The following is a 24,883-nucleotide window of genomic DNA, read 5'->3' as shown; positions in this document are numbered from 1 at the left end:
AAAAATTATTTTTGCTATTAGCACTTCAAAATAATCTAAAAACACTAAAAAAATATTAATTTGAAGTAAAGAAAAAAATAATTTTTTTTTTTTTAAATGTGAAAAGATATTAACTTTTCTTAGGGTGGTATTTTTTGTTAAAATTTAATATCAATTTGTGATATTGATGGAAATTTCAACTTTTAATAGATTCATGAAAGTTTAACTGGTTGAAGGATTGCATATGTTAATAAATCAATTTAGGTTAAACATAACACTTTATAAGAACCTGTAGGTTTTTTTTGTTGAGGTTTATGTTCAAGCACAATTTATTTTTGTATTTGAAATCATGTCTGTATATATTTAAAAGTATATTTGGTTTAAAATAATATTAAATTAATATTTTTTTCATTATTCTGTGCTAATATAAAAAATTCTACAAAAAATATTTTATATATATTATTTTAATAAATTAAACTAAAGTCCTTTAGATAAATTTATAGTTTCTATTCGGCTTGAACTTATTCGATACACAAAATCTTACAAGCAGAATTGTTTCTAAACAATTTTGATTTTTTGTAATTAATTTTTTAAATATTTTTTTATCATTTCAATATACTAATATTAGAAAAAATAAAAAATATTATTTTAATATATTTTTAAATAAAAAATTATTTTAAAATATAATATGTACCACACGCTTAAACAGTAACTTAAACAGTAACTGATTACATTTGCATATTAAAGCTTATTTGAGATTATGGTAGCGGTATCGGTAATGGTAATAATTTAAATTATTTTTTGTTTAGAAATATATCAAAATAATTTTTTTTTATTTTTAAAAATTTATTTTTAAGATTAGTATATTAAAATAATATGAATATATAATATATATATATATATATTTTAAATAAAAAAAATTAAAATTTTTAGAAAGACGGCTTACTGTACATTCCTAAACACTGACTAACACTGTGGATAATCATGCTGTTGCAATTCATCCACACGTTTCTCAAGCCCGCTTGTTTTTTCTCAGCTAGAGCGTGCCTTGGTGAATCCTGTCGCTGAACCAATTTCTCTCCCTTGGTCACGACCATGCTAAGCTTTTCCTTTGTATTTGCAAGCCCCTATTATTTTTCTGCTCAAGTTCCACCTTCACTCTTCCAAGTTATGCATTTGCTGCTCAAGCAAATCATTTGGAAAAAAGGCAGCCACAGCAAGAACACCATAGCAGCAGCAACATGGCCATGCCACCAAGCAACAGCTTAAAACGGGAAAATCGTATGGAAAACAGGAAAAGAAACACCAGCAAGAAAGAACTAACTACAAAGTTCGTAGTCATACCAGCAATATGGCCATGCCACAGCTTAAAAAGGGAAAATCGTATGGAAAACAGGAAAAGAAACACCAGCAAGAAAGAACTAACTACAAAGTTCGTTGTCATACCAGCAATATGGCCATCTCACAGCTTAAAAAGGGGAAAATCGTGTGGAAAACAGGAAAAGAAACACCAGCAAGAAAGAACTAACTACAAAGTTCGTAGTCATACCAGCAATATGTTGAGATTTTATCTCGTCTAATCAGGGATTATATAGGTGTAAGATTTTATATTTGTTCCTTGAATTAGGAAAATTGATTCCTGTAATTAGTTTCCAGATTTCCTTGTATATTTAGTTTCCTGTTTTTGATATAGGTTTGTATCTTATAAATTGTATCATTCCTATTCAATCAATACAATGAAGAAATACAATTCTAAAAGTAAATATGGTATCAGTTTCTCAAATAACCAAAACTTTATCTTGTGTTGTAATTTTTTGGCCTGAATTTTGTGTGTTTAAGGACATTCGAACAAAGCAGACGATTGGGTATGGTATTAGGCAAGGGAAGTTGTATTACTTGGACCTGGTGCCAACGAGTTCAAGTGAGTTACGAAAAGCCTTAACAGTGGATGGCTCTGAGGGGGAGAAAAAAAAAAAGTGAAATCTGGCTATGGCATCGGCGTTTAGGGCATGCTTCCTTTGGGTATCTAAAGAAATTATTTCCTAGTTTATTTGCAAAATTTGATATTTCTAGTTTCCATTGTGATGTCTGTGAACTAGCAAAAAGTCATCGTGCTTCCTTTCAGTTATGTTTGAATAAAAGTCCACTCCCTTTTATGGTTATACATTCTGATGTCTGGGGTCCATCCAAAGTTACTACTTTTGATGGATCACGTTGGTTTGTTACTTTTATTGATGACTATACCAGAATGACCTGGTTATACTTAATGACATCCAAAGGTGAAGTGAATTTGTTATTTCAGAAGTTTCATAAAATGATTGAAACTCAATACAATGCACAGATTCAGGTTCTCCGCAGTGATAATGGAGGAGAATATCAGAGTTCTGAACTTCAGCAGTATTTGGAAACATACGGAATTATTAATCAAACTACTTGTTCCAATACACCTCAGCAGAACGGAGTTGCAGAGCGAAAAAATCGACACTTATTGGAGGTTGTTCGAGCTTCACTAATAGAAGCTCATATGCCTTTATCCTATTGGGGAGAAACCCTTAACTCTGCAGCATATTTAATCAATCGGGTGCCCTCTAGCCCTATTAATTTTCAGACACCATTCCAAGCTCTTAGTGACGCAGTTGTAGCCCCAACAGTCCCGAATTTGCCTCCTCATATCTTTGGGTGTGTAGCATTTGTGCACCTTCACAAACATCAGTGCAACAAGTTGACTCCTCGAGCGTTACGATGTGTTTTTCTCGGATATGCTACTCATCAAAAGGGATACAGATGTTATCATCCTCTAACTCGATGAATGTTTATCACAATGGATGTTGTTTTCAATGAGGACTCAATGTATTTTTCCCCTGAGCCTGAACTTCAAGGGGAGAACCAAAAGGAAATTCAGACTCTAGATTATGATGGTCTAAACTATACTCATAATTCTGAGGAAAGCGAATCTCCTGAATCTAATAACCTGGATGTGGGCAACTTGGATCAAAGTGGTATAACCTTGGATTCAAGTGGTGACGTCTCACAAGCTGGACCAGTCAATCATGAAGTGGGTGAATTGGATTTAAGTGGTATGTCTTTAGATACAAGTGAGGATGAAAGTCTAGAAGCTGAAGACGTTGCTCCTTTATCCGAGTCAAACCCTTGTATAATACCAAACCAATCTTCTGCTGCGGATGTTTCTGATATGGTTTCAGAACCATTTCTAAAACAATTACCACAACGTCACACCAGAGGTATTCCTAAACCCACATATGAACCTGAACTTTCTAGCAAAATTAAATATCCCATGAGTCATTATGTGTCTAACCATCGGTTGTCAGAATCAAATATGTCATTTGTAAATCAACTATCTACTGTATCTATTCCTAACAGTGTGCAGGAAGCCTTAGTTGATCCCAGGTGGAAAGCAGCTATGAATGAGGAGATGAAATCCTTACAAAAAAATGAAACCTGGGAACTCGTTGATCCTCCACTAGGAAAAAAACCAGTTGGATGTCGATGGATTTACACTGTGAAGTACAAAGTTGATGGCACAATTGAACGCTTCAAAGCAAGACTAGTGGCAAAAGGTTACACCCAAACCTATGGAATCGATTACACGGAGACGTTTGCACCTGTAGCTAAAATCAACACAGTTCGAGTCTTGTTATCTTTAGCTGCGAACTTGGATTGGCCATTACAACAATTTGATGTAAAGAATGCATTTTTACAAGGAGAATTGTCTGAAGAAGTTTATATGGATCTCCCACCGGGGTGCATGATATCAACAAGGCAGAGTCAGAAGGTGTGCAGATTAAAGAAATCGTTGTATGGGTTGAAACAATCTCCGAGAGCATGGTTTAGAAGGTTCACAAAGTCCATGATAGCTTTTGGCTATCATCAGAGCAATTCAGATCACACTTTGTTCTTGAAGAAACAACGGGGTAAGATCACTGCACTCATTATATATGTGGATGATATGGTGGTTATAGGAAATGATCCTGAAGAAAGGAAGGCTCTACAAAATTACTTGTCCAAAGAATTTGAAATGAAAGATTTAGGTGATTTAAAATATTTTCTTGGGATAGAAGTGTCTCGATCTAATAAAGGGATCTTTCTATCTCAAAGAAAATATGCCTTAGATTTATTACAAGAGACTAGTATGTTAGCATGTCAGCCAGCTGAAACACCGGTGGAAGAAGGTCTGAAGTTATGTGTTGAGTCTAACCAGGTACCTACTGATAAGGGAAGATATCAAAGACTTGTTGGCAGATTAATGTACTTAGCGCACACACGACCGGATTTGGCATACGCATTGAGTATTGTTAGCCAGTTTATGCATAATCCTGGAGAACAACATATGAATGCACTAATGTGAATTTTAAGGTTTTTGAAGGCTGCTCCAGGAAAGGGGATTTTGTTCACTAAGAATGCAGATTACCAAAGCATAGATACATATACTGATGCTGACTGGGCTGGAGCTATAGATGATAGGCGATCTACTTCTGGTTACTTTACCTTTGTAGGAGGTAATCTTGTTACTTGGAGAAGCAAGAAACAGAATGTTGTTGCTCGCTCTAGCGCAGAAGTTGAATTCAGAGGTATGGCCCTTGGACTTTGTGAAGCACTGTGGCTAAGGCTTCTCTTACAGAACCTTGGTTACCAATCTAGGCAACCAATTCAACTATATTGTGATAATAAAGCAGCATGTGATATTGCCCATAACCCAGTTCAACATGATCGTACAAAGCATGTCGAGGTAGACAGATTCTTTATTAAAGAGAAATTGGATGGAAAAATTGTGGAGTTGCCTAAGATTCGATATGAGGATCAATTGGCTGACATCCTCACCAAAGCAGTCTCAAATCGAGTGTTCTCATAGCTTTTAGACAAGTTGGGCATGTGTGACATCTATGCACCAACTTGAGAGGAAGTGTTGAGATTTTATCTCGTCTAATCAGGGATTGTATAGGTGTAAGATTCTATATTTGTTCCTTGAATTAGGAAAATTGATTCCTGTAATTAGTTTCCAGATTTCCTTGTATATTTAGTTTCCTGTTTTTTATATAGGTTTGTATCCTATAAATTATATCATTCCTATTCAATCAATAGGATGAAGAAATACAATTCTGAAAGTAAATACAATATGGACAGCTCACAGCTTAAAAAGGGAAAATCGTGTGGACAACAGGAAAAGAAACACCAGCAAGAAAGAACTAACTACAAAGTTCGTAGTCATACCAGTAATATGGACAGCTCACAGCTTAAAAAGGGAAAATCGTGTGGACAACAGGAAAAGAAACACCAGCAAGAAAGAACTAACTACAAAGTTCGTAGTCATACCAGTAATATGGACAGCTCACAGCTTAAAAAGGGAAAATCGTGTGGACAACAGGAAAAGAAACACCAGCAAGAAAGAGCTAACTACAACGTACGTAGTCATACCAGCAATTGACAATCCAAAGCCAAATCAAATTAGCCAATAGAAAGACCAGTCACTTCCCTAAGCAAACCTGGATGTCAAAAAGCAACAAAAAGTATTGTCCCCATTAACATGAATTTCAAGCTCCAAGCTTCATAAACATGATGAGCAAACAATTACTGGAACCCCATTAAATGAGAGTTCTTGACGGTAAAAACCACAACTACATGGCATTCAAAATCAGTCCCACAGTCAACCATAGAATTTATATTTCCTTCAACAATGATACATAAATGATTTTTTTTTTAAAGGCAGATTCCTTACAGAACGAAAGAAAAATCACTGATTCGAACAAATTAGGGAAAAAATTAGAGGGAAAGGAGAGAACTTGTGACGAAACGACTTCTTCGACTTTGGAGAGATTGAGGTCTTCTCTCACGATTTTTCTCACACTAGTCTCCGTGCGTCTCATATCTGCCTACGAAATAAGCATCAACATCAGTCGTCCATCCTCATCGACGCTAGATCCGGTCCCTCGCTCTTTTCATCCTTGTCTTCTTCGACACGGCATCCCCCTTTTCCTCTGGTCTTGTCCACTCCTGGGGGAATTTTGATTTTTATGGAGAAAATAGTTAGTTGGAAGACTACATATATCATGTTTTCATCCTTTCATCTTTAGACTTCGTTTTTCTACGCGGTTGCGGCTGCGTTTTATTTAAAATGCAGCACGCAGCCATTTGGTAATATAAAAAAGCAGTTTACTGTTCATGGGACTCACACAATTTTTGCGTTTAAAACGCTGAAAAGAAAAAGCAACGAAAACATGCTTTTCATTCTCTGCATGTTATAAAAAATAGGAACAGTGCAATTCACTGCACTGTTCACCAGTGAATTGCACTGTTCACGTGAACAGTGCAATTCACTCGCATTGTTCACGGTTTTTTTTTTTTTTGTGAAAGTTTTAATTGTATTAATTTTTTTTTTTAAAATAATAGTTTAGAGAGTTAAATTCATTGACAAAACAATATTTTTTTCTCGAAAAACTAGTATAAAGTGAATTAAATTCACTCGCACAGTAATATCAATTTTATAGTTTTTATCAAATGAATTTTGTACGTAATGGAATTATAAATAGTTTAATGGAATAATAAAAAATATTTTATATAAAGTATTATTTTTTTCATGATGTAATAGGAGTAATTAATTTTACAATATTTAAATTTAAAACCATCAATATTAATATATATTTTTTAAAATTATTTTATAATCTCAATTTCAAAAGCATTCTTAACCAAACACATTAAACTATTTTTTTTTTCAACCTTAATTTTAACCACAGTTTTAACGAAACACCTATTTTTTCAAACCAACCTCAACTAAAAGTACTTTTTATAAAACAACTTTTTTTTAAACCACAACCACAACAGCTATCGCAATATCAAACACACTGTTAATTAACAATACTTGAAAAGTACTTAGCTTTTCCACACCTTTTACACTTACTTTCCCATGTTTTTTATACTTTCCTCATTATTAATATATTATATTATTATAATTATTATATTATATTATGTTATAACATATACTAAATTTACACTTTCCCCATTATTAATATATTATATTATTATAATTATATTATATTATATTATATTATATACTAAAAAGTAAATGAAGCGTCAAACTGTCTTTTTTTTAAAAAATAAATTATTTTTTATCTTTTAAAGAATTGTTTTTATTTGATTTAGTTTGTTAATGTTATTTTTTTTTATTTAGTTATCAGACTTTCATAACACGGATCCCGGGTTTGATGGGTTAACCTAATTTGATGAGTTAACCAAGGATTTTTTTTCTTTTTAATTAAGTTTTTTCGTTTAATTTAATTTGTTAATGTTAAATTTTTTTCTATTTAATTATCAGACTTTCATGACACGTATCTCGGGCTTGACAGATTAACCCAGTTAATTCTGTGTAAACCTGTCAATTTTTTTTTTTCTATTTAGTTGTCAAACTTTCATGACGCAAATCCCAGGTTTGATGGGTTAACCCAGTATTCAGATTTTTTTTTTCTTCATTAATTTTTTTCTTGCTATTGGTTTTTTTTCCTTTGTTTTTTCTTTTTAATTAATCTATTTAATTATCACACTTTTATGACATGACCTTACAGTTAGACCCATATCCAATGTTCTTGGGTCCGGTGTTGCAATCAGACTCACTTAAACTTAAGTTATGTAAGTTTAATATTATTATAAATATTATTCTTAGGTCAAGCGTTGCAGCTAGATCCAAAGCTTTTGGGTATATATTTGCAGAAAAACTTAACACTCTTAGATCTTAGTTTTTTTTTATATATTGTTTTATGCAAGAAAAAAAATTAACCAGTGGCGTATGCCTTTGTTTTTTTTTTTCCTCTTTTTTTTTTTCTTTTTAAGCCTTTTACCGTGAACTGCACGGTGCAGTCCACAGTGAAAAAACTTATGCCTTTAGTTTATTTTTTTTCTATAGTTTCTTAATATTAAATTTTTTTCTGTTTAATTATCAGGCTTTTATGACACAAATCTCAGGTTTGATGGTTTAACCCAATTGATTCAGATTTTTTTTTCTTCATTAGTTTTTTTCTTCGTATAGGTTTTTTTTTTCTCTCTTTGCCTTTTCCTTTTTAATTAATCTTTTTCTTTAAATTTAGTTCATTAATATTAAATGTTTTTTTTCTATTTAGTTATCACACTTTCATAACACGAATCCCAGATTTGACGAGTTAACCTGATTTGGCGAGTTAACCCAGTTAATTTGGATTTTTTTTCTTTTTTCTCATTAGTTTTTTTCTTCCGATTTCATCTTTTAATATTGTATGCAGTCCACAGTAAAAAGACTGATGCTTTCTAGTTTTTTTTTTTTTGTTTTTTTTATGCCTTTCACTGTGGACTGCACAATACAGTCCACAGCGAAAAGGCTGATGCCTTCTTTTTTTTTTTAATTAATTTTTTTTTAGTTTGTTGATATTAAATATTTTTCTATTTAGTTATCAAACTTTCATAACACGGATCTTAGGTTTGATGGGTTAACCCAGTTAATTTAGATTTTTTTTTTCTTTTTCTTCATTAGTTTTTTTCTTCTTATAAGTTTTTTTTTCTGTTATTTTTTATTTTGAATTAATATTTATTTAATTTAATTTAGTTCATTAATATGAATTTTTTTTCTATTTAGTTATTGGTTGATGCCTTTTTTCTATTTAGTTATCTTAGGTTTGGCTAATTAGAGAATTTTTTTTCTTTTTGTTTTTTTGCCGTTTTTATGCCTTTGACTGTGCATTACACAATGCAATCCACAATGAAAAGGTTGATGCCTTTTGTTTTTAATTAATTTTTTTCATTTAATTTAGTTTGTTAATGTTTAATTTTTTTTTCTATTCAGTTATTAAATTTTCATGATACGGATTCCGGATGTGACAGGTTAACCTCGTTTAACGAGTTAGCCCAATTAATTCTAGGTAACCCATCAATTTTTTTTTTCTATTTAGTTATCAAATTTTCACGACACAAATCCAAGGTTTGAAGGGTTAACCCAATTAATTCAGATTTTTTTTTCTTTTTCTTCATTAGTTTTTTTCTTTATGTTGGTTTTTTTTCTTTGTTTTTTTTTTTAATTAATCAATTTAATTATCACATTTTTATGACACGATCTTGCACCCAGACCTACATCTAAGGCTGTTGGGTCTGGTATTGCAGCCAGACCCACTTAAACTTGGGTCATGCAAGTTTAATGTTATTATTAATATTATAAATAGTACTCTTAGGTTAAGCGTTGCAGCCAAACTCAAGACTCTTAGGTATAACTTTGTAGAAAAACCTAACATTTTTAAATCTTAGCTTTTTTTGATATTTTTTATGTAAAAACAATTAACCCGCGGTATCGTGCGGGTCATGTCACTAGTCTATAACTAGGCCTCGTGCTTGTAATTCGGTTTTATTTAGGATTCTTAGCGATTATAGTTTAAAGTGCTTTTTATTTAGAAATATATTAAAAATGATATTTTTTATATATATTAAAAATTATTTTTGAGGTCAACACATCAAAAAAATCTAAAAATATTTAAAAAATTTAATTTGAGGAAACGTTATTTCAACTATATTCCCAAATAGAGCATTCGATATGGATCCAATTAAAACACAATTATTGTATAAAAAAGTCTAAGCATTGTTATTTTTCTTGTATATGATATAATATTTAAAATGAGAATAAAAAACTTAATTAGTGATCAAATTAAATTAATCAACTACTATATGTATTAATAAATACAAAAAAAAAAATTCAATGTGGCTTGACTTCATGATTCAAGAGCGTACAAGTAGGTGATTTTGTTTTAAGTAAATCACAATGTATTTTTTTAATCTTTACCTAGCCTTAACTTAAATGTAATATAGCAGACTATCGAAGGATCAGATCATAAAAATAAAAAAAATAAAAAAGTGAAGTGAAAATATGGTGACACATTATACTAACCAAAGTTAACATGTGAAATTTACAGTCTAGACAATGGACTTGACCACAATAAGTTAACCCAGTTAAAACAATATGTGTCTTTTTTTTTTCTTTCTATTATTCTATTCTTGGTTGGCCTTGACTGATTTTTAATTGACCTCTGGTTAGATTAAATATGGATAAATTGAAGAGTTGTAAAAAAATTAGAGATAAAATTTAAGAAATAAATAAATATTGAATGATAAACCTGAAACAACATAAGCAAAAAGAAAAGAAAAAAAATAAGAAAATTCAGATGAATCTCTTAAACCTGAGTTAGTTTTTTAAACCTGTAACCTGTAAAATTCTAGACTTAGATTCAACCAAAAAGCTTAATTCATAATAAATTTAATGTTAAAAAATAAAATAAAAAATATTTAAATCTAAAAATTTTACCAAAGTAAAATAAATAGCAATAAAAAAAATAACAATTAAATTTGATATAAGAATGAAATGAAATCAAATGTCAAGGAATAAAATTAAAAAATAAATTCTATCAAGAAAAAGTCAAAGAAAAACAAATAAAAATCAAAAGAACACTTACCAAATCTGATGACAAAAACAAATTTAAGGGTTTCTTTGAAAGTTTGAAGGTTTAAGCGTGAAAATAAAAGGAAAGAGAGAGAGAAAGGGAGGGAAAAACACATAGTGCCACATCGGAGGTCTGTATACCACACGCACTGCCAATGGATGGTAAGGCCGCCAAGCACCTCGAAAGCTATCGTTTGGTCACCAAACATCTACTCACTTGCTGCTCGAATAGCGTGGAGGCATTGCATATGCCAACCAATTTTGTAAAAAAACTAATATTTTATATTTATTAAAAAGCACCCACATTTATTTTATAAAAAGTGGTTTCCTAACAATCATTTTTCAAATTTTTTTACAGAAAAGTTGGTTAACATTAAGCACTTTCCAACCAAAAGAAAAATTAGTTTTGTTTTCGGGTAAATATTTTATTTTAGGTGGAATGTACTTTATTTCAAAAAAATTAAAAAATATCTTGTTATTTATTGATTATATCAAATTTGATCATAAATTTTTTTTATTGTTGTATATTTTGTTTTGAATTTTTTTTTCCATCCCTTAGAATTTGACATAATTTTATTTTTATATCAATTTTAGTCCTTATTTCTTTTTTATTGTTATTTTTTTTTCTTATATTTTTCTTGATTGAAATTTTTTTATCAATCATATTCAATTCTTAATTTTTTTATTATTTATTTTATTTGAAATAATTTATGAAATTGAAACTTCTTTTCAATTTAATCTTTTTTTTCAACTTTTTTTACCCGTTAGACTAATATCTATTATTGTGATTGCTATTTATATTTATTTAAAATGATTTATGAGATTGATTTTTTTTTCAATTCAATCTTCCTTCAACTTTTTCATATATTAGATTAGTTTTCATTCTTTTAATAAATTAAAAAAAATATTTAAAAGTTATTTTTTACCTTATTTTTCATGGCATAGTCAAATATTAAAAAATATTTCTAACTCGTTTTTTATGATACTATCAAACATAATAAAATACTTTACTTTTAAGAACTTCACTTTCCATAAAAGCTATTTTCTAACAAACAAAAAGGATCTAAATTATTTTCACTTAACTTTGTTATAACAAAAAACTATAATGAAAATACAAAAATAATCTTTATACCCCAGTTAAAAAAAAATGTTTTTCAAGGTAATATAATTATTTTATTGTGCTTTTAAAAGTGAAAAGTCACTAGTTCTTATTTTAATTTTATTTTAATGATAATTTAGTCATTCTAGTGTATTTAGAAAAAGTGAAAAAAAATATATATCTCTAATTAATTTGATAATGATCAATAAACCATGTAAAAAGATCAAATTACTTTTAATAACAAAACCATTAGTTGTTTTTAAGAGTAAAATAGAAATTATACTGGAAAATGATATATGTCCAGAGACATACTTAATTTGCCTGACAGTTTTTATTTATTTATTTATATATACATACATGTATTCCTGGTTCGAAAGATGAAGGTAACGATCGTCTTGAACTATTCTCACGTTCACATATATCATAAATGGTTTCCCAGCCAACAAACATGGTTACAATAATTACATCTCCTGACAATATTGGAGGGATTTACATCATGTTGTCTTGGTTAGATTCAAAGCAATGAGCATAGCCATGCTACGCGTGACGAAAAAGAGGCATGAACAATGACACGGCTGAATTGTATATAGTCGGTTTCTATTTGTTACTGGTTTCTTGAACTATTATTTGGTTTAGTTTTATTTTTAAATAGTGATTGATTTTTTACATGTTTTTTTTTTAATTTTACAATGCTTTAATGAATATATATATATATATATTTTGTGTGTGTGTTCAGATCAGCTTGCATGTATCTCGATTAATTCCACAGGTACTAAAATTAACGATTATGCAAATTTTTAATGGCTCTGAAGAGACTCAAATTTATAATAATTAAAAAAATAAATTTATAGTCTGACCAGTTAAGTTATCGCTCATAATTATATTTGTATTTATAGAAAGTAAATCTTTAGAATTAGTTAGATAGAACAAATGAGAAGGCATAAAATGAAAATGAAAATCTTGGTTTATAGATTGGTTTTTTTGTTTTTAATTCTTACCATTGGATTGAAGGTCAATGTATATGATTTTGGGATCAAGCATGATTTACTCAGACGCGTAGCATCATATGGCTGTAAAATCACTGTGGTGCCTTCAAATCGGCCACCATCAGAAACTCTAAAGATGAAACCAGACGGAATTCTTTTCAGCAATGGACCTGGAGATCCTTACGCCGTTCCCTGTGCTGCTGTAACAGTCAAGGAATTGTTGGCTAGGGTTCCTGTGTTTAGAATTTGTACAGGCCATGAGTTGCCTGGCCAGGAATTGGGTGGTACCTCTGCCCCTCCGCCACTTGCAGGCGAGGATTCAGCCGTGTTTCAGTTGGGGAAGCAGAATATATCTTCTTAGATATATTTGCAGGTGGTAATGTTGTCCTTATTCTCATTTACGCCACTGCATATCAGGTGGAAGAAATTTTTTTTTTTTTATTATTTTAATTCTTGAGTTAATCAAATATATAAAGATGTAATTTTTCAAATCATAAAGATAAATTAAAAAAAAAAAGAAGCAAGACTAGATATAAATTCCCTTTTAAAAATTTATATATAAAAACATATTCATAACACAATCATATTTCTTAAAAATTAACTTAAATTCCTAATGTACTAGTTTATTTTCACCAATAGTTAAAATAGTGTTTATTATTATTATAGTAGTTTATTTTTTTTTCATCTGAAAATATGTTTAAAATAATATTTTTTTTTTAAGATTTATTTTTAATTTCAGAATATTAAAATAATTTAAAATAATTTTTTTTATTTTTTATTTTTAAATCTTGTCACACCGCATTACCAAAAATATTCTAACATGCCATGTCGGTACCGATTTGCCAGCGAATTTTTCTCCCAGCTTCCAAGTTTCAACACGTAACAAAATAATAGCATTTATATATGCTTCTTCATAAAGTGCAAGAAGAGCCATCTGTTCTTGTTCGGACAATCCGTTAACCCACATTTCCCAAAAAAACCCACCTTTTGAACGCCTCCAGATCTGACCACGTGGGTTCGCGAATCTCGATGGCCCTCTCTCACTTATTTAAACCCCAAACCAACCATTCCAAGCTTTCTACCGCCTCTCCCTTTCTCTCAACAAGAAAATTTAACTCAGATCTAAACCAAAAAAAGAAAAGTCGCCAGTTCTCATTTTTTTATATGAGAAAAATTACTAATTTAAATTAAGTCAAAATCAATGGCATCATCAGAGCAATTAATTGGAGGTGGAAGTGTCGGAGGTGGTGGTGGTGGTCCCCGATACGTAAAAATGCAATCAGAGCCATCAACGCCGTTACAACCACAATCATCATCAATAATATCGTCCTTCTTCTCTTTCCGTCAAGGTTCGACACCGGAATCCTGTCGGATTTTTGATGAATTACCGAAAGGCACAATCGTTTCCGTTTCTAGACCCGACCTCAGCGATATTAGTCCTGTTCAATTATCTTACACTATCGAAGTTCAATACAAACAGGTACAGATACGCGATCGGTTAACTAAATTTTGACTCGATTTTGTTTTTTAGGTTTCTGAATTTTGAATATTCAATTTGAATTTGAATTTGAATGTTAGGCCGTGTTTGGATGATCATAAAAGCTAGTTGAAAAGTAAAATTTGAAGCTTAGATTCTATTAACCTAACATATATTACATATTTAAATATATTATTGAATCCTCTAATTTGCGGAGAATATTTAATTATTATTGGCTCCTCTAATTTGTGGAGAATTATTTAAGTACGAGTTTTTTTTTTTTCTTTTTCTGGAATTAGTAGGGGCGTATAAATGTAAGATTCTTAACGTGTAATTTTATTTTGGTGAGTTTAGTTCAAGTGGACACTGTTGAAGAAAGCGGCTCAAGTGTTTTATTTACATTTTGCATTGAAGAAACGATTGTTTTTCGAGGAAATTCAGGAGAAGCAAGAACAGGTGTGTCTCTGTGTGTGGTGGATCACATTGGTTTAGTTTTTGTATAACTGAATGCTTTGAGATTGTTATGTTGTTAATATGACTTTATATGCGAAGGTGTGGTTTTGATGTGGTTTTCATTGAAAAATTATATTAAAGGTTAAAGAATGGCTTCAAAATCTAGGAATAGGAGAACATACGCCCATGGTGCAAGATGATGATGATGCTGATGATGAGACTGTTCCATTGCATCATGATGAAATTGCCAAAAACAGGTTACAACCTACACCTTTTTATAATTATTAAACATGAATTATGTCCTTGTCTACAGTAATTCTCATAGTTCTTACAGGTGATTTTTCTGTTCAGAGATGTTCCATCAAGTGCTGCTTTACCAGTTATTCGTCCAGCATTGGGAAAGCAGCATTCAATGTCAGACGAAGCAAAGGTTGCAATGCAACAATATTTAAATCACTTTTTAGGGAACATGGATATTGTTAACTCCCGAGAGGTATGTTTGGACTCTAATATTTTTAAAAAAGTTTGTGGCACCTGTCTTATTTTGTTGCTGGTGTTATTCGGAATACATATCCATGATTTGTTTGCGGTCAGTGAAAACTTTATTTCAAATTAACAAAGTGAATAACATGGATTAATTTTCATATGGTGATGACTGCAGAAAAATGTAAATTTTAGATAGATAAATCCAGCATCTCTACTAGCTACCATTACTTCGAACTCCAAAGCAAGGGCCTGCTCGGCATATTCACCTTAGTGCCTACATGCCCTCTTCTTTGTCTCTCATGCTTAGATACATATATGCATGTGTGTGTGTGTACATATATCAGATGTGGAAACTTCTGAAAAAACATTGAAGGCAACTTTCTTTTTTCCTCTTGCATGTCACTTGAGGACTTTTTTATTATTCTATCATCTGACAATGATCAATTAAGCTCCCAACTGTTTTTAAATTGGTTACAAGTAGTTTGAGCCTAACACAATGCACCAGGCATCTCATCGAAGCATCAATTTTCATACTTGCTCAATGTATGCCCTAATCAGCAAGCCTATAGTTCATTTCTATGTGACGCATAATTTGAATTGTCAGGCTGCCATTCATCTGTACAACCTTTAGAAACACCATTACACTCAAATCAATTGATATCTATGCAGTCAGGAACTTGCTCTGTTTTTGTGGTGTGATGATGAACCGTGTGAACCTATAATAGAGAATTTGAACTACTGGTGCTTCCAGTTCAACCCATAATTCCAAAGTCTTGGGTTTTTAACACCTAATGTTTTGAAATTTTAAATATTCTCTCTCTTTTAATTTTTACTGCTTCTTGATGGCTAATTGGGATGCATTTCACAATAGACAATTTCTGTTGTAGGTTTGCAAGTTTTTGGAGGTCTCGAAATTGTCCTTTTTACCAGAATATGGCCCTAAGCTGAAAGAAGAATATGTTATGGTGAAGCATCTACCACAAATAGTGAAGAATGATGATTCCAGGAAATGTGCTTGCTGTTGCTTTAGTTGCTGTAATGACAACTGGCAGAAGGTAATGCAATCTTGCCCCTAGACTAGGTCTGTACCTGGCTTTGATTTGAAGATGCGTTTGTCATTTTTGTGTATGTGCACCGTTGTGCAACAATGAAGGGTTTCTGTGTACGGTTCATCATTGCATTTGGTTTTATTGACATTGTTGAATGATATTTTGAGTATTTAACACTGAATCTTCTTCTGAGAACATATAAATGAGACCTCCTATCACTGCAAATGAATGTTTGCACAAGCATATGCATTTGTGTAATTACTTCCTTGTTTTCTCCTTTCTTGTCTTGTACAGTTTGGAATTACTTTTGGTCTATATCCTGATTAGGAAATTCTTAAAAAAGAAAGTCAAGTTTGTTGGGTAAATATGAAGGCTGGTATAAAAGCACACTTTCTATATGCATGGGCATGCATCATGGAGCTCCAATGTAATATGGGTGCCACATATGCCAGTTAATATATGCAGAAATGACTAATAAAAAAATTATGATCATGTCCCAATACTTTGCTGAACAAGACAGGGTGAAACGACTGATCCTTCTACTTCATTCTGCTGAGTTATCTAAAAGCTTGATAGATAACTTGATAACCTTAATTCATTTTGCCCGCACTGAACATGATGCATTACGTCTCTCATGTATTATACTTTATGAATCTTATTCCTTTAAGATTCAGCATTCACAAAATTACAATTCATTTATTGGATCTTGCTGCTGTAGTTCAACTTTGATAATTGTTGGAAAAATTTAGATAGAGCATATGATTTGTTGTAATAAAGCTGCAAGAGGGAAATTACTAGTAGTGGCAAGAGAAAAGATTAGTTCAGCAATGATTTAGCCTGGTGATGCATGCCAACTTTTGTGGTTTAGTTGGGGTCTTCTTGATAGTACATCAACAATAGACTGCTCTAACTTTCTGTAGGTTTCACAACAAGAGGAATCACACAACATTGTCCATGTTTTATGATTTTCTGTAGGCGTGGGCTGTTTTGAAACCAGGATTCTTGGCACTTCTGGCGGATCCTTTTGCTACCAAACCTTTGGATATAATTGTTTTTGATGTATTACCTACTTCAGATGGAAGTGGTGAAGGCCGAGTGTCATTAGCAGCAGAAATAAAGGAGAGGAATCCCTTGCGGCACAGTTTTAAGGTAAGCAGTGTGCAGTTTATTTCTTCTGTGGGATTTTCATTATTGTGCTTTTGTACAAGCAATCAATTTGACCTTGAGTCATCTTAAAATTTGATGATGTTAGTTTGTACTAGCCCTATCCCAATACTTTGCTGATGATGGTATATCCTGGATTTGGTGTCAGCTGCTTTTCTTGATTAAGGATCAGTTACACATGCAAACGCACACAAGCACATTGTAATCTGAGAAGCTATGAGCATATTGCTGGTTGTTGATGGCAAGGCAAACTAGATGATAGCCATTACATTTTCAAAAGTGATATGATCCTTCCCTGCATGTCAGAGTCTGACTGATTACGTTGGTTGTATTTTTAGGAAATGTGTAGTAAACAACCAAACAAAGAAATATAGAGGGAATTCATGCTAGATGCCTTTAGATACAACAGGTTATTAGGTGGTATATATTCAATTTGTGATGGGTTTTCCTCTTCATTACTGTAAGTTTATTAATGATCTAGTGATGAGGAAATTGTATCAGATAATTGCACTCACTAACAGATGATTGGAAACTTCAAAGGTCACATGTGGAAACAGAAGCATAGACTTGAGATCTAAAAGTGGTGCCAGAGTTAAAGATTGGGTTGCTGCAATTAATGATGCTGGACTTCGGCCTCCTGAGGGTTGGTGTCATCCTCATCGCTTTGGCTCTTTTGCTCCTCCTAGGGGTTTGTCTGATGATGGTAGTCAGGCTCAATGGTTTATAGATGGTAGGGCAGCTTTTGATGCGATTGCTTCATCAATTGAGGATGCTAAATCTGAGGTCAGCTCCAGTGCATTGAATCAGCTCTCCTCATTGTTATTTATTCTGAGATTTAATTTATACAGTATCTTTTGGATTGATGTAAATTCTCTGCAGATATTTATTTGTGGGTGGTGGCTGTGCCCAGAACTTTATCTAAGGCGTCCTTTTCGTGATCATGCCTCTTCTAGACTTGATTCTTTGCTGGAAATCAAAGCTAAACAAGGGATTCAGGTGCAAATTGCTTGTTTATTGTTCTTTCCAGCTTTGATGCTTTCTTACTTGTTACATTTGATTTGATATTTAGTTTTATTAATAATTATAATATAATATGCACTAAACTTTTGAAGCTGTATTTTTTTTTTTCTTTCTAAAGCATGACTAAAGGTGATAAATTGAGGATAGGCCATGAGTCTTTTTTATGGGCACAAATGTTCTCTAGATGCCTTATCTTATATGGAAATAGGGGCATGAACTTTTGTAGTATATATAGAAAGCTTCTGCAAGCATTGCATTCCACTACATTTCTTTCCCACATGCATATGTTTTTTCCGGTTAAATGGTGCAATTGCCCAATATAATTTAGGCACCGAGGAACCTTGAGGTATATTTACAAGTCAAAATAAAGTTATAAAAATCTATGGAAAGCCCTTAAATGGTATGTGACATGGAGTTTTATCAAGATTTCTTTGCAGGATTTCTTTCAACCTGCTTTGGTTTTATATGCATGACTGGTGGTGTAATCTAAATTTTTCACTGCAGATATATATTCTTCTCTATAAAGAGGTGGCTCTTGCTCTGAAAATAAATAGTGTGTATAGCAAGAGAAAGCTTCTTAGTATTCATGAGAATGTGAGGGTACTGCGGTCTCCTGACCACTTTTCAACAGGTGTTTACCTTTGGTATGCATTATTGGACAAGCTTTAAGAGTGTTGGGCAGAAGTAAATTTTGAGTTATCTTCATCAGGATGGGCCTTTCAATTTCTGATATATATTTTGGTTATGTTTAGGTCCCACCATGAAAAGCTTGTCATTGTGGATCACCAGGTTTGCTTTATTGGAGGACTGGACCTGTGCTTTGGCCGCTATGACACATGTGAACATAGAGTGGGCGACTGCCCTCCTCAAGAATGGCCAGGAAAGGATTATTATAACCCTAGGTAAATAATTTGTTTTTCTCTACTCTAATGTGATTTCTTAGAATGTTAAATGAACATATTCTGAGAGATTGATAATTACATAAATGATTCATTACTTTGGTCATTTTCTTTATCTCATCTTGTATCTGGTGTCGCTGTTTCAGTGGTTTCTGCTGCTTGATTAACTGATTATATCCTGTAAAATGTAGTTACAAGATTTTTCAAGTTGACACAATGAAGTCACTGGAATTTAACATACACAAACGCAATGCTCAGTCAAATATAATTACTGGAATTTAATAAACAAACAAATGCTAATCATAGATAACCACTTAATGTGTTCATGCTATGTTCTTGAAGTAGAGGGAATCTTACAACAGTCTGCAATAACCTGTTTTGAAGCAGAATTTGCATTTGCTGGATTTATGAAATGAATTTTTACTTCATCTTCCAGGGAATCTGAACCAAATTCATGGGAAGATGCGATGAAAGATGAATTGGATCGTGGCAAATATCCTCGAATGCCTTGGCATGATGTCCATTGTGCTCTTTGGGGACCACCTTGTCGTGATGTAGCTAGGCACTTTGTCCAGCGTTGGAACTATGCCAAGGTCAAAAGTTTAGCACCAATTAGTATGGTGATTGTGATGCAGGTTGGGGAAAGCTTTTAATTTTAACATGAATACGCCTTTTTCTTTTTTCCAGAGAAATAAAGCTCCATATGAGGAAGCAATTCCTCTACTTATGCCCCAGCAGCACATGGTTATCCCACACTATATGGGGCAAAACAAAGAGAAGGAAGTTGAAAGAAAAGATATTGAAGATAATGCAAAAGGCATTAAAAGGCAGGACTCGTTTTCCTCTAGTTCATCTTTACAAGACATCCCTCTTCTTTTGCCTCAGGAAGCTGATGGGTCTGATGGCTCTGGTGTAGGCCCAAAACGAAATGGGCTGGAGTCTACCCCTGGCAGAAGCCACTCACATGGTTTCCGGAAATCCAAAATTGAACCAGTTGTTCCAGACATGCCAATGACAAGCTTTGTTGATGACCACGATTCCTTGAATCTTAATGTGAAAGTGTCTCCAGATTTAGCAGCGGAGCCTGGCACCAAAACTTCTGATGACTTGGAATGGTGGGAATCACAAGAAAGGGTTGATCAGATTGGTTCTGTGGATGAAAGTGGGCAAGTTGGTTCTCGTGTCTCTTGTCATTGTCAGGTGGGTTACTGCTCATGATATATTATGCAATTCTTATATTTGTAATCAAGTGTAAGAAACCCACCTTGAGTCTTCCGATTATCTCAGTCCTCCATGCCAACAGGAGATCATATTTAACATGGTTTGCCTGGATTTCTTACCTTTTCATGATCCATGTGAAGATTGAGCATTGCACGTCTTTCGGTTAGCTCTAGAGAGTGTTTTGTTCAAATTTTTAATTTACTTAATTCAAAGCAATTTTAGAGGAACTGAAGGGTCTGTCCATTTATTGAAAAAAAAAGGGAAGAACCGTGAAAATCTGAAATGGTGTCAGCCTTGTTTCATGTTTCTATTTGTGACAATTTCACATTCTACAAGGCAGCACAATTGATTTTTTTTTTTTTTCCATTAACGTTGCTATGATTATTCAGTACTTGTTATGTTTATAAATCATCTATAAAACTTAATCTGTATCCTCTGTCATCAATGATTTCTTTCATTTTCCAGGTCATAAGGAGTGTGAGTCAGTGGTCTGCTGGAACAAGCCAAATTGAAGAGAGCATTCACTGTGCTTATTGTTCTCTTATCGAGAAAGCGGAGAACTTTGTCTACATCGAGGTATAAACCGTTACACACTATTTATTGTATCCTTCTGTGAATGGAACCAACTGTCTTTTGAACAAGTAACTTAAGGACAAGCATATCCACCTCAATTAAAATAGTTTCCTCGGTGGGAATATATTTTGAAACACTCAATTTGAGCTTTTCTGCAGTTTTTTTCCACTCATGATTGTATTGACTCCTAGTGAGTTTTTTAAGTCATATTGGCTCAGTCTCTGTCTCCCTCGCATCACTGGCAAGGAAGAGCAGCATGAATTTGGTTCAAGGCATGAAATGACAAGGCTTTACACGATGCTAATGGTGCAGCAAGTATTTAAAGAAATGGTTTTTAGAGAGGGAAAAATTGCAATAAGAAACTTTTATCAGACCTAAATATAAGTGTTCAGGCTTTATCCGGTAGTGTGGAGGGTTGGTGGTTGCACAGGGACTATCCCATCATTGAACTACCCATCTGTGTGTAGCACCCTTCACCATCTAAGCTATGGCCAAGGCACTCGATTCCAGTTTTATTTGTTTATGTCAGAGTCAGGAATTGATTTTAGATACTCTTATCTTACTCTATGAACTTGCTCATTCACATTTACTAAGACTGCATCCTGAAAGATATCACTAATATCAGCCTGGGCCCTGGGAAGGCTAAGAAAAGGAAAAGTAGAGACTGTATACTGTGGCATAATGAGTGGTTTTTAGGAAGTGAATTCAGTCAGTTTTAGAGGTTGACTGAGGGGAAGTTTATTGATTTTTGGAAGCTATGAAGTGATTGCTGCTTAGGGAGAAAACGAAAGAATCTTTGTACAGAAGAATAGCTTGGAGGGGCAATCAAGGAAGTGGTTTTTGAATGATTGTAAAGAGTTTTTAATTTTGTCTAAGGCATCAAGAATGATTTACTTCAAGCTTTTAATAATTTGGTTAAAAGATGGTTTTGTGCATGAGTAAAAGATTTTATTTCATCAACTGTAGATGCTCTTTATTTTTGCTTTCTTTCTAATCAGCATGGAAGTTTCATATTTTGATGTTAAGGCTGATTGTAAAAGTCTGAAGCTATTTGTTTTGCCTGGCTTTTTCTGCATTGCTGGGTTTCCCAGAATCAATTTTTCATATCAGGTCTTTCAGGAGATGACATTATACAGAATCGTGTGTTAGAAGCATTGTATCGGCGTATTATGCGAGCATTTAATGATAAGAAGTGTTTCAGGGTTATTATTGTCATACCTCTGCTTCCAGGATTCCAGGTTCTAATTCTTTGTTCATTACTTGAAATTTGAAACTTGGATGTTCCCTTTTTTTTTCTCCTCTTTGTTGGCTCAAGTTTTAGTCTCACAGGGTGGTGTAGATGATGGTGGTGCAGCATCTGTCAGAGCCATAATGCATTGGCAATATCGAACTATTTGCAGAGGACAAAATTCAGTATTGCACAACTTATATGATCTTCTTGGTCCGAAAACTCATGATTATATTTCTTTCTATGGCCTTAGAGCTTATGGCCAACTTTTTAATGGTGGTCCTGTGGTCACCAGTCAGGTATGCATAGATCTCATGCTGTTTATTACTTCGTCTATTAGTTCTCTCCCCAGCCTTTGACAAATGCTGTTTATAGCCCATCACCTCAATCTCTATTGATTTTATGTACTGAGTTTCTTTGTATTGAACAAAATGCTTATCTATCCTTGTTGTGTCTGCAGGTGTATGTCCACAGTAAAATAATGATAGTTGATGACCGTGCAACCTTGATTGGATCAGCTAATATTAATGACAGGAGTTTGCTTGGGTCACGAGATTCTGAGGTATCGGTCTATTCCAGGTTTTCCTATATGGTTTTCTGTTTGAAACTTTGATTCTCAAAGATAACACGTGCCTAATACAATTAAGAATGATGATCTGTCAAAGTAAACTCTAACCAGGCCTTTATACAGTTGTTTGTGACATGGAAAATTGCAAAGATAAAATTGGATCTATGATGAGTAGTGATTACAGGTTAAAGGGAATGAGAATAGCATATGGCTTGTAAAACTTTCAATGATTAAAGAATGTTATTACATTGTTTCTTTGGTACAATTTTGTAATAGATTGGGGTACTTATCGAAGACAAGGAATTTGTGGATTCATTAATGGGAGGGAAACCCTGGAAGGCTGGAAAATTTGCTCTTAGTCTCCGCCTTTCATTGTGGTCTGAACACCTTGGTCTTCATGCCAAAGAGGTTAGTGTAAATATTGACTGCTCCACAATTATGAAGTCACATCACTGATAGATTACTGTTGCTTTCCATCTGACACATCACATTCTTTTTCTCTTAATTTCAGATCCATAAAGTGATTGACCCAGTAATTGAGTCGACTTACAAAGACAGATGGATGTCAACTGCAAAGGTGAGAACAGAAATGATTTTATTTTAGAAGACTACTTCATACAGCACTTTTTCTTTTTCCGAACTTCGATTCAATGTGGAACAATTTTCTTCCTGCATTCAAATATCCAATGTTTATTGTTTGTGTATGTTAAATGCTGAATCTGGAGGACTTCCCATAGGCGTTGATGGCAGAGTTCAAAAGCTTGCATTAATAGGGTGTGAGTTACTAGGCATTGTCATATGAAGTTTCTAATTTCTTAAACAAAAGCTAATAAGGAAAATTCTTTTTCTACATAGATTTTCTTTGCAGCTGACATATCAACATGTTAAGAGGCTGTGTTCACATTAAAAAGTGCTTCCTACATCTGCTGATATATATGGAGCGCTTTGAATGGCTAAATTACTGTCACTGTTTGCTTCTCGTGTTTGTTCCCTTAATCTTATTATATACTCATTGGAATTGTTGTTAGACATGCCGTTTCCAATATATTACAATTTTTACTAAGCTATGACCTCTGTCGAACCTCTTACCCTGGCCCCCTCTTTTCTTGGTCGATTTTTAAACTTCAGTGGAAGAGTGTGGTATGTTTTTGGCATGGGTGTCATCCTGAAAGGTTCCAGGCAAAGAAAAGAGCATGGTTATGAAGTTATAGCGCATATTCTACTGCATAAAAACTTTAATTTGCTCCAAAATAATCTGGCTGCTTTTTTTTATCAACCAAATACAAGTGGTATGAATATTCTATATATTGTATATGCTAAACAGCATAAACAATGCATCTTTTGCCCGAGGTTTTTCCCAATGGGCTTTTGCATTTGCCTCGAATTTGGTCTACAAACTAACATCATGTATCGGTGATTCTCATTTGACAGACAAATACCACGATCTATCAGGATGTCTTTTCTTGTGTGCCAAGTGATCTTATACACACCAGGTATGATACTTCTTCACTAATCTTTCCCTGCCTAATGATCTTAACCAATTGCTTTCCGCCTGTAATCACATGCAGAGCCGCACTCAGACAAAGTACGGCGTTCTGGAAGGATAGGCTTGGCCATACCACCATCGACTTAGGGATAGCCCCTCAAAAGCTTGAGTCTTACCAAAATGGAGACATGAAAAACACCGATCCACTGGAGAGATTACAGTCGGTGCGGGGGCATCTTGTTTCTTTCCCTCTGGACTTCATGTGCAAGGAAGACTTGAGACCTGTGTTCAATGAGAGCGAGTATTATGCATCCCAAGTTTTTTATTAGGTTTTAAGAGTAGAGGGTAGTCACCAGTCCCAGTGTTTTTCTCTGCTGGGTTACACGGCGGGCGACGATTCCTGGTAATGTTGCTGACCATTGTTTTATAGCATTCAAATCATTTCATTAAAAAATCCCCTGTTTTTTTTCTTCTTTTTTCGCTCTGGTAGGTTGCATATAAATACGAGATAGAGATGGGGATAAGGAGAGTACTATTTGTTGTACTAACCAAATACAAAATATATACGTACTTAAGCAGCATTGCTCCTCCAGCATTTTTTTTTCATTAAAAAAAAAAAGTTTATTAAATCATCTGTTCTCGGGTTCTATTTTCTTTCTCTTGTCGATTATGTAATTGATAACAAATACCTCATTTCAATATGTCAATGATATCAACTTGGGTTGGTTTGGTCAGA

The 24,883-nt window shown here is 33.2% G+C and overlaps 1 protein-coding gene and 1 long non-coding RNA gene across 4 annotated transcripts; one reads left to right on the top strand and one right to left on the bottom strand.

Moving 5' to 3' along the window:
- Positions 1 to 758: 758 nt before the first annotated feature.
- Positions 759 to 6,061, bottom strand: LOC140956010 (uncharacterized). The gene is made up of 3 exons (XR_012170926.1): positions 5,778 to 6,061; positions 5,209 to 5,480; positions 759 to 1,158 (listed from the first exon to the last, which is right to left on the bottom strand). It is a non-coding gene; the product is annotated as an uncharacterized lncRNA (long non-coding RNA).
- A 7,391-nt stretch (positions 6,062 to 13,452) lies between these two features.
- LOC118057374 (phospholipase D zeta 1) lies at positions 13,453 to 24,881 on the top strand. 3 transcript variants are annotated; one of them, XM_035069934.2, is made up of 20 exons: positions 13,454 to 14,003; positions 14,355 to 14,456; positions 14,595 to 14,710; positions 14,805 to 14,946; positions 15,827 to 15,994; positions 16,964 to 17,137; positions 17,693 to 17,935; positions 18,032 to 18,148; positions 18,677 to 18,816; positions 18,925 to 19,074; positions 19,508 to 19,664; positions 19,759 to 20,271; positions 20,758 to 20,868; positions 21,957 to 22,103; positions 22,195 to 22,392; positions 22,554 to 22,655; positions 22,938 to 23,069; positions 23,173 to 23,238; positions 24,093 to 24,154; positions 24,230 to 24,881. In XM_035069934.2, exons 1-20 carry the CDS (start codon positions 13,725 to 13,727, stop codon positions 24,474 to 24,476), a joined length of 3,366 nt encoding a protein of 1,121 aa, XP_034925825.1. In that variant the 5' UTR covers positions 13,454 to 13,724; the 3' UTR covers positions 24,477 to 24,881. The 3 variants fall into 3 exon arrangements, with proteins under 3 accessions (XP_034925826.1, XP_034925824.1, XP_034925825.1); XM_035069935.2 differs by lacking the exon at positions 18,677 to 18,816 and having other exon boundaries at positions 13,453 to 14,003; positions 18,962 to 19,074; XM_035069933.2 differs by having other exon boundaries at positions 13,453 to 14,003; positions 24,093 to 24,881.
- The last annotated feature ends 2 nt before the right edge of the window (positions 24,882 to 24,883 follow it).

Source organism: Populus alba, chromosome 10, assembly GCF_005239225.2.
Source record: "Populus alba chromosome 10, ASM523922v2, whole genome shotgun sequence".
Taxonomy (NCBI): Eukaryota; Viridiplantae; Streptophyta; class Magnoliopsida; order Malpighiales; family Salicaceae; genus Populus; species Populus alba.
This window is presented reverse-complemented; position numbering and strand designations above follow the sequence as displayed.

Excerpts from the sequence above, each read along its gene's own strand:
- LOC118057374 (XM_035069933.2), top strand. The coding sequence starts at position 13,725 with ATGGCATCATCAGAGCAATTAATTGGAGGTGGAAGTGTCGGAGGTGGT. Across the intron at positions 14,711-14,804 it reads GATGAAATTGCCAAAAACAG|AGATGTTCCATCAAGTGCTG; the intron begins GTTACAACCTAC and ends TTTTCTGTTCAG. Across the intron at positions 19,075-19,507 it reads AAGGATTATTATAACCCTAG|GGAATCTGAACCAAATTCAT; the intron begins GTAAATAATTTG and ends TTCATCTTCCAG.